At 40.5% G+C, this 10,000-nt stretch overlaps 2 protein-coding genes across 5 annotated transcripts in view; one reads left to right on the top strand and one right to left on the bottom strand.

The window, feature by feature from the left end:
- Positions 1-10,000, top strand: part of LOC137999518 (ATPase family gene 2 protein homolog A-like) — a 20,686-nt gene that overhangs the window by 9,786 nt on the left and 900 nt on the right. For all 4 annotated transcript variants that reach the window (XM_068845297.1, XM_068845298.1, XM_068845300.1 and 1 more), the window contains 7 exons: positions 325-957; positions 2,267-2,396; positions 3,278-3,461; positions 5,978-6,171; positions 7,785-8,022; positions 9,390-9,473; positions 9,612-9,791. In XM_068845297.1, the coding sequence (XP_068701398.1) occupies positions 325-957; positions 2,267-2,396; positions 3,278-3,461; positions 5,978-6,171; positions 7,785-8,022; positions 9,390-9,473; positions 9,612-9,791 (1,643 nt within the window). The remainder of the gene's footprint in view (positions 1-324; positions 958-2,266; positions 2,397-3,277; positions 3,462-5,977; positions 6,172-7,784; positions 8,023-9,389; positions 9,474-9,611; positions 9,792-10,000) is intronic.
- LOC137999520 (uncharacterized) overlaps positions 8,167-10,000 on the bottom strand; it is a 14,332-nt gene continuing 12,498 nt past the window's right edge. The window contains exon 9 of the mRNA XM_068845302.1: positions 8,167-8,533. Coding sequence (XP_068701403.1) covers positions 8,529-8,533 — 5 coding nt within the window. The 3' untranslated portion in view covers positions 8,167-8,528. The remainder of the gene's footprint in view (positions 8,534-10,000) is intronic.

The following is a 10,000-nucleotide window of genomic DNA, read 5'->3' as shown; positions in this document are numbered from 1 at the left end:
CGCACCTTCCCCATGCTCATCTGTGTCAATGAGTTTAATGACTACTTTACACACATGCATTTCACCATGCTTTGTAAAACCTTTGAGCACTAATAAATCAGTTACACTGATGGTGAGCTTTATGTCCCCAGTTTTTACTAGTCACGAGGGAGAAATCGTGATAAGCGACCCGCAGCTTCAGCAATTTTGAAAGTTCAACGTACGTGTTCGTTTCAATGATTTTAGAGCAAAAGAGAGACTGCTCACAGTATAGATAAGCAATGCCTCATTTATCAGAACATTAATAATTATTGCTGGTTATGAAGAAAAAACTTTTTTTTACAGGAAACCAATTTGTTTTTCCAATGCACAAAGTAGAAGTTAATTTCCTTGGTAAATCACGGCAACTTCTGGTCACTTCAGTAAAGGGATCCCATCATTTAACTCCTGAATTAGCATCCTCAGAAGAGGATAAGGTATCAACTGATGACAGCACTACAACTGAGCTCTCGAACAGTTTGGCAGCTTTAGAACTTGACAGTGCATCTGGTTCAACAAACTCTGTTCAGATCTGTGCGAAAGATGTTGATTTAAGTGGCAACAAAATCCCGTCATCTGTTTCACATATTAGCAAGGATGACAATGAACTCAGTAATGGCACAACTAAGGAGCCAATTCCGGGACAGAAAATAAACAGAACTCAACATAACTGTGCCATTCAGCTGAGCGAAGAGTATCAATCACAAAACTGTTTGGACTTGTGGTATCAGAATAAAAGCAGTAGCACAACAGTGTTATTCTACATATCACCGGAAGAGACTCAGTTGATCATTCATGCACAAGGAACAAAACAGAGTAAGAATGTGTCAAGGAGAAAAGTGACTTTTGATTTGATTGGAGGGCTTCAGGAACAAGTCAAATTGGTCCGTGAAATGATAGAGCTTCCCTTGAAACACCCAGACATGTTTACAAGTTATGGTAAGGTATTAGGTCTGATTGGATAATAATTATTGTAACACATGAGCCCAGCAAATTTACCTGCTCCCAACTGAGTGGCTTCATAGCTCACTTGTTAGAGCATTGCACTGGTGTTGCAGAGGTCATGGGTTCAAATTCAAGAGCCACTTTAATTTTTCAGGTGTCCAAAAAAAGCGACAATTGCTTAAATTGTCCAGATGAGTGCAAGGATCATTTATTTCCTTCATTAATGGATGTCATAACAAAATTTTCAAAGATCTATCTTTTTTTTTTATAAATTCCAGACAGATATGTCCAGAAATGCCCAAAATTAGATGCACATGGATTTCAACAAGCGTCACTAAGTGTCCCTTCATGTTGGATGTCAAAATAAGCGGGCATCTAATAACTAAAGCCATTTCCAAGTTCATGTCAGCCTCTTCTTCAAAGTGAGTCTAAGTGCGAAGTTTTTGTGATGGTTATTAGTTCTACTTAAATATGAATGAAAGCTGATTTTCATAACGAAAACTTTGCACTTAAACTCACTTTGACGAGGAGGCAGATATGAACTCGGAAATGGCCTTTAGGTGCATTTCTTGATATAAATGGGCCAATCAGTTCGTAGTTACAAATTATTATAGAAATCACAATTTACTGTTGCATTTGGCTAATTGCTGAAAAAGCATAAAACTTACAGAAGCCATAAAATTTGTTGAATAAAATGGTACTATGATTAAAAAATCCACTTTTTTCCCTTTGGATTTTAAGACTATGTTAACTAAACACTAGGTGACCCAAGTTTTAAGGCTTACTTTCAAAAAGACACTTGCTTATTTTAACTGGAATTTTCGTATTTAATGGTCCGCTATAGGCGACTTTAGAAAATACCATAATGCTCTTTGTTTATCAGCCCAAATTTTGCATAAGCATTGTCGATCGAGGAGAAAATGACGTCAAAGACTCGCTAGTTTAAGAGTGCAATGCGTGTGTATGCGACCGAATTAATATGCAGCACGGGAATTTCAGGCTTTCAGATTTTTAAACTCGTGTTTTGCATACTTAAGCTAATGAGTGAATGACGTCTTAATTTTTGCCCAGATCCAACCCTCTTAGGTCCAGTCGGTCAGTTTAGAACGTGACTAATGGCGAACCGTGAAATACCAAACTTTCACTCAAAGTAAACAGCCTTTGGGTAAAAATCGAAGCTCAATCAAAATTTTGCCAGGCAGGTGTTAACCAAACACACTTTAAAAATCTGAAGAAAAAAAGGAAGTGATTTTTTGATCATAGTACCACTTAATAAATCTGTGGCGGAAACTTAATTCCACAGGTATTCCGCTGCCACGGGGTGTTTTGCTTTATGGACCACCAGGAACAGGGAAAACATTGATTGCACAAGCCGTGGCAAGCGAGTCTGGTGCCTACTTTATATGTATCAATGGCCCAGACGTTCTAAGCAGGTTTGTGTGGCTTTACACTCAAAGAAATATTATAAACCATTTTGTTAAAAAAGCAATAGTAACTTGAAACAGCGACTAGACGTTATGTTGCAATATGTTGCCCTTGTCTGGGCTGAATGGATATTGCACTTGCATTAGCAAACAATGGTGAGAAAGTTTTGTACTTATTGAAGCTTTTGAAGCAGGGCATTCCATCCTAAAAACCTATATATGGTACTTCAATGAGTAACTGAAATGTAAGATAAAGCTCCTTGTTTTTTTTTTTCTAGTTCAATGTAGGGTACGAGTTCGCAAGAGGTGCTAACATACATTACTCCCCAAATGGTGCTCCTTATTGTTAGTACCGAATCCCTAATTTACGGCCTGTTCAAACCGAACGGACCGTCAACCGGTTTAATACGATCCATCGGAACGTGAGATTTTCATGATCCGTTCAGCCCGTATTGATCGTTTGACGGACTGTATCAGTTTGAGGGCAAAACTACAGTCTGCAGGGCCATTTTTGAAGGGGTTTAGCTGCAGTGGCGCCGTGGCTCCGCAGTTAGGACGACTGTGGAGCCGCGGAGCCACTGAAAAACACACCTTCCTCGTTCTTTTAAACGCTAACACGACTGTGGAGCCACGGAGCCACTTTAGTAATACTGCTGCCGAAGTGGCCCTGTATTCACTAGTTGCTCCAGTTGGTGTATATTGGACATGGGTCAAAATAGGGCATGCGTCTAATTAGATGCATTTCGGGACATAAGTGCTTGATAGAAAATGATGATAGTAAGATAAGCTGTGATCGACTTTTTGAATTTAGTGGGCCTCATCTTTGAGTTTGCTTGCTTGATTGGCCAATCGTATACAGTGAGAGATGTTATATCCTATTGTCTTGCTAGGTACTTTGGTGAGACTGAGGCTCGTTTGAGGGACATCTTTCACGAGGCTCATGAAAGAGCTCCAAGTATAGTGTTCATCGATGAACTGGATGCTTTGTGTCCCAAACGAGACAAAGTGCAAAATGAGTTTGAGAAGAGAGTTGTGGCTACTCTGTTGACTCTTATGGATGGTGCTAAAACAGCTGTGAGTGAGATATTTTGGAGATAGAAATGATGAGGTTAAGGAATAGAGCGGTTTTCAATTGAGTGTCGAAAGTAAGTAGCGAATTACTTTGGTTTACGATTACTTCACTCAGCGATTGGTTCAAAGTTCTCTCGCCACTTTTTCAACCAATCACACTTGAAACCAAAACCAATCGTGGCTCCGCGTGCACATTTTCCCGCGCTTTGTGTCGGCTACGTGTAATTACTTCAATCGAGTTTCGATTGGTTTACAGGATTGTCTCCGTTCTTTTTGATTGGCGAAAGTAATTACTTTGGTTTTGGTTTTACGACACTCGATTGAAACTCGCTCTATGTCCAGAGATGCACGAGGATTTCAATAAGCGGCACGAAGTGTCCCCTTGCTCTCCTCCCCAACTTCAACGCCAACATCACTCCTGACTCGGAATACAGACAACGTCACAAAGTGTCGCTCAAACTCCATTCCTCAAGTTAAGATAAACAGCTGCATGTACCCTCACCACACCTCGCTTACCTTATTGTTGAAAATGGGTAGCAAATTCTAAGACGTAAAGGGACACTTCCTGTTGGATATCAAAATCTGTCCTGCATTTAATGACGTGCTTTTTTTGACGTAAGTGGTATTGAGCACAAAGGGGTGGGCAGGCAACTGATTGGGTCGAGTGTGGGCTGGAAGAACAGAACAAGAATGTGAAATTTTAAGACGCAAGGGAGAAAACGAAATAAGACATGAAATGGATCATGTATTGAACTGCGGAATCCGATATGAAATCAAGTGAAGCTATGATCCTCGCAGTTATGAACGCAATTCTTAGCAATTCTTCAGGCTTCTCTACGCAATTGCTAAGAATTGCGTTCATATAACTGCGAGGATCAAAGCTTCACTTGATTTCATATCTGAAGTTCAATATAATGATCCACTTCATATATCATTTCGTTCGTCGATTCATTCATCACAGGAACATTTGAACCGACAAATGACCAGCTCCCAACGTCAGTGGCTTCACAGCTCAGTTTGTTAGAGCGTTGCACCGGCATCGCGAAGTCACGGGTTCAAACCCCGTTGAAATCGTGAATATTTCAGTTTTCTCTACGCAATTGTTAAGAATTACATTCATAACAGCAAGGTTGACAGCTTAATGATAAGGGAGAAAAGTTTTAACGAAATTCCAGAAAAAAAAATTGAAAGGGGTATTATTGATAAAGAGAGATTATAAGAGGGGATTAGTGGGTTTGTGGAAAAATTAGAGTGCGAGAAAACTGGAAGAAAAAAGAAAGTTGTTTAGGGGTTGGAGGGATAAGAAGAGCGCAAAGAGTATTGAATTCAGTGTTGAGTTCAATCAAGAAAATGGGGCTGTAAGCCCTCAGATTATCTTAAAAAGTACTTCCGTACTGTCGTACAATAATAATAAAGTGTTCTCGTTTGTCTCACGATGTGGTCACTTGTGATGTAGATCGCGACCTTTCGACTGCATACTGCTACTGCATACTACAACCTGCTTTGGAACGAAGTAAAGTTTATTGATCGTGATCCTCATTGGTACACACGCAGGGTCAAAGAGGCGATTCACATAAGACTTCACCCTAACAACATCAACCGGGATAGTGGAATAGAAATTCCGGAAGCACGACAGCGGACCGCCGAAGGAACAACACACCGAAACAGCGAGGATCGAAATGCACCAATCACAGCTACTGAAAACCAACCAATCACATCGGAGCATCCTGCCTAAAAGGTGACGAGTAACCAAGTCGATCTACATCACAAGTGACCACATTGTGAGACAAACGAGAATACTTTATTAGTATTATTGTACTTCCGAACTGTACTACAGAGACTTTTAAACCAAGTGTACCTCACTGAATTACGTTTGAAATTTTATCCGTGTTGGAGCAAGGATTGCTCAGTCGGTCAGTGCGCGTCCTTGGTGCAAAAGATCCCGAGTTCGATTCCCGTATTTCACATCCTTGTTTCGGCATTTCTCCTTTCTTTGTAGCTTAACTAGCTTTTAATACCCTTAAAAACCACTTCCTTTTTTCTTCATATACTGAAAGTGTGATTGCTTAACACTTGACTGGCTAGATTTTGAGCATTGATTTTTATCCAAAGGCTGTTTACTTTGAATGTAAGTTTTGGATGTCACGGTCCGCCATTGCTTGCGTTCCAAACTGACTGATTGAATATCAGAGGGTTGGATCTAGGGAAAAATAACATCACTGAGTCAGTACCTTATAATTTCAGCCCGTAAACGCGGCTTATTATATATGCAAAACACGAGTTTAAAAAATTCCCGCGCGGCATATTAATTTAGCCGCCTACACGCGTGTTGCATCCTTAGTGTTTAGTTAATCAAAGATAAATAAAAATTGATTTTTTTTTGGCCAAAAAACGGAGCACTGACGGAGAGGGGGAAGTAAAATGAGCGTACCGTCGACCTCAGGTTTGTCAGTGGAATTCATTACTGTTACGAGTTATCGACGTCAAATATGGTTACTTTACTGTACTTTATTTCACAGAATTCCTCTTCTGGTCACGTGCTTGTATTGGCAGCTACCAATCGTCCTGATGCCTTGGACCCAGCCCTGCGCAGACCAGGGAGACTGGACCGAGAAATTGAAATTGGAATTCCAAATGCGCGTGATCGTGAAGATATTCTGAGAACACTTCTGAGAACTGTGCCACATGGTCTCACAACAGAGGACTTCAGAAGGTAATAATGGCATACAGCGAGATTCAATTGAGTATCCTAAAACCAAAACCAAAGTAATTACTTTGACCAATCAATAAGGACGGAGACAATCCAGTACACCAATCAAAACTCGAAGTATTTACACGTAGCCGACACAAAGCGCAGGAAAATGTGCACGCGCGAGCCACGATTGGTTTTGGTTTTACTTCTGATTGGTTAAAAAAGTGGCGCGAGAACTTTGAACCAATCACTGAGTGAAATAATGCAAAACCAAAGCAATTCGCTAATTACTTTCAACACTCAATTGAAAACCGCTTTAAGAACTGGATAAAAAGGAACAACTTACAAGGAGACCATAATCAGGAGGCTACAACTCCAATACTATGTCTATGTAACGGCGTTTTCACAGATCAAGCTATTTTTAGTTGTTAAACACGAAGACGCACTATAAAAAGCGTGGTGTCTTAGGTACATGCCCATGATTTATCAATCAAACATGGACGCAGCCGGGAGCTCTTTGATAGTTTGTTCAGTAAAAAAACCCCTTATGGCAATGTGTCCGTAATAGGACGTTTTCAACCAACCTCTAGAGATACCAATAACCATAGAGAAATGTACGACTTCTGGTGGACGAACAAAAGAAGCAAATGAAAGATCTTTTGTTTTTGTCCACCAACATGACGGTGATGACGTCACGTGAAAACCTCCTGTATGTCATAAAATGTTATCTGTCGTTCTTTTTTTTTTTTCGCGCTAGAAATATCTTTTAGGGCTTTCGTCTCTATGTTGCTGTTTGTTGATCACCATCTTGGATGATTAATCAGTCGTGAATTGAATGAATTCGAACAAAAGCAGTACGTGAAGCGTCCCCTTTTGTATAGTGCGTCTTCGTGTTTAAATACAAAATTTCGCTTGCACGAGTGACCTCTCTCAATCCTATGGGTAATAATCTCTCATACAAAACCTGTGATGTGCTGGAAAGGTCTGATTTCGCGCGAAAATCAATCTTTAAAGCCTGGTATTCACTAGTGACGCAAGCACAAACGCAAGAATAAGAGCGCTTATTTCAGCGTGAAAACGGGCTTGATGCAAGCATAAGGATCAAGATTTTTCCTTTTTCTTGTGTTTGCACTTATGCTTGCATGCGTTCGCTTGCGTCGTGTGGAAACGAAACGCAGCATAAGCTCAAGAAGCTTTGCTACGTCTGGCCAATTAAAGCGCTCGTTCCAGGTTCCCCTCGTCTGAGCATTTGAATAAAATGGCGGATGTCCAATCTTTTTTGTTGTGAACGCCTGGTTATTATCCGTGGAGGAAGTTTCTCATTCGTTTAGGTGATCTAAGCCTAAGACGTTCGTGAGAAATTTTATAGTTCAACACTTGTAATTCAATACTGACATAACCAGGAAAGCTATCATATTGATTATTGTTTGCTGTGATGTGGTATCTGCTTGTCACATATTTTGAATGATTCATCCTCTAGTTTTACCTTTACTTTGTCATTATTTAGGCTACATCTACTTTAAAAAAATAATAACCAAAATTAAGGGTTCGTAAGATACTCTCAGTTTTTTGAAATTTGGGCTATAGAAAGGTCCTTGTGAAAAAATGAGTTAACCCTTTCCTTGCTATTAAAGCTTTGCTGATATCGCGCATGGCTATGTGGGAGCAGATCTTGCCGCTGTGTGTAAAGAAGCAGGACTCCTGTCTTTCAAACGCTGCTTAAGAGAGAGCAAGGTTACAGCACCTCCTGCTGATGTTGCTGGGCAAGAGAGCTTGAAAGAGCGCCTTTTGGTTACTCGTGAAGACATCATGGCCGCTTTCACACAAGTGCGGCCCAGTGCTATGCGAGAAGTCGCCATTGACGTTCCAAAGGTGGGTTAAAGTGAGAGTTTCACGTCTCTACGCATGGGCAAACTGTCACTTCAGCCCAATTAATTCCATTGTTATTGAAACAATCAAAAGCACTGATGCAGGCAAAGGAAACAATGCCATAGAGGTGGAATTACTCAAAAACAAAGGAAAGTTTTATTTCATCTCGAATTTAAGATAGCATATACATGCAATCATTTCCTTTGTGTTATGAATCTACTGCATGCGAATAGATAACTCTTGTGTTATGACAACTCTTGCATAGAATAAAATGTTCGACCCGTACAATAAATTCGAGGCCAAAATTAAATTTTGTATTTTCTGTGTAAACCCGCAGTATCTTCCACCAAATTTGGGCCTTAGTCATTCACTGTGTTTGCTGTAATAATCTCAGTGATTAATGAAAATCTTCTGGAGCCTTGTGATCAAGTAAACTTCTAAGAACGCGTCTTCCAACCAAGAGCTGTTTCTTCAAAAAGTGGCATGATCTTTGTGGAAGCGGCGCCCATTCAAACTATCAAATGGAAGAAAAAGCAACGCTTTACCAAAAAGCCACAACGCGTGCTTTCAACAACTTAAACTGGAGCTTAAGTCTGACTTTGCTTTTTTTTCCTTATTAAAAAGATAACACGACAATTCTATGAATTCCAAGTGCGTTATTTAAGCTTCTGTCAGAAAGGAGTTAATTAAAATTCGTATCTATATACTTATACGCGAAATGCCGCCGCGAATACTTTTAAGCAACCAATTAACTGATGTAAGTCTTTTCCTCAAGTTTCCCCGATTCATAATCTAACTCTGTATCGATAAACAGTTAAATAAATAAGCTGTAGTATGGGGGATATGGGGGTACAAAAGCGCGAAGATTTAGTCCCCGGGGGGGTCCAAATTCGCTGGGACTCCGGGAATCGAACCTGGGCCACATTGGTGGGATGGGAATGTTCTCACCACTGCGCCATCCCCATTCCCCCAACGAACAACTGAAGGAACTAAAACAGAATATAATAAACTGTGAAAGCCATCTTTTGCGATATACATGGCTTCTATGTATTTTCCATCGAACCCTGACTTCTTACAGGATACAGAACGAACTCGCGATTGACCAGCCACTGACTGCGAAGTCTTTCTTATGAAAATTAGTTGAGATTCATTTGAAAGCGAAACTAATTACTATTACAAAAAATTCGGTTCTATTCAGAACAGGTTGAAGTTAGCTTGGAAATGGTGTATATATACCTTTTTTAGCCCAACTGACTCAAAGAGCACAAGAGCTCGACAGTCTGTTGGCATTGAGATCGCGGGCATAAGGGGGACAGTGCAAAATCGAGGCTTTCTGTATTGCTGAGTAATTTTGTGATTTTCTGTGACAGGTTCGTTGGGAAGACATCGGAGGAAACGCTGTTATCAAGAAAAAGCTAAAACAAGCAGTGGAATGGCCACTGAAACACCCACAGGTGAGAAATGGCAATGTAGTAAACTTACTTTCATGTTCTTTCCCCTTTCCTTTATCTACATTATTTTCCTCCTTCCTATCGGACCATTTTTCTAAACTTCTCCTTGTCCATAGATTACTTGGTTTTCTTTCCCGGCAGGCATTTCAGAGGCTGGGTATCCGCCCTCCCAAGGGAATTCTAATGTACGGCCCACCAGGTTGCAGCAAAACTCTAATAGCGAGAGCCCTGGCCACCGAGAGTGGGCTTAACTTCTTGGCCGTAAAGGGTCCCGAGCTATTTAGCAAATGGGTTGGGGAATCCGAGAGAGCTGTTAGACAGGTGAGTTGTGTGACAACGAATTCATTTCATCGCTGTGGTGACCAACTGGAAAGGTTGCTTTCGGCACAGGTGTCGTGTTAATGTTCCTTGCTCCGTTAGATCTATTCAATGAATTTTTGGCTATTTATTTATTTATTTTATGGCTAAATTTAGAAGGTGTCAACAGGTCCTTCAATCTTTCCTCTCGTCTGTGACGCGTTTTTTTTTTT

The sequence above is a fragment of the Montipora foliosa genome, chromosome 4 (assembly GCF_036669935.1).
Source record: "Montipora foliosa isolate CH-2021 chromosome 4, ASM3666993v2, whole genome shotgun sequence".
Taxonomy (NCBI): domain Eukaryota; kingdom Metazoa; phylum Cnidaria; class Anthozoa; order Scleractinia; family Acroporidae; genus Montipora; species Montipora foliosa.
The sequence above is the reverse complement of the archived record's forward strand: the minus strand, read 5'-3'. Positions and strand labels throughout refer to the sequence as shown.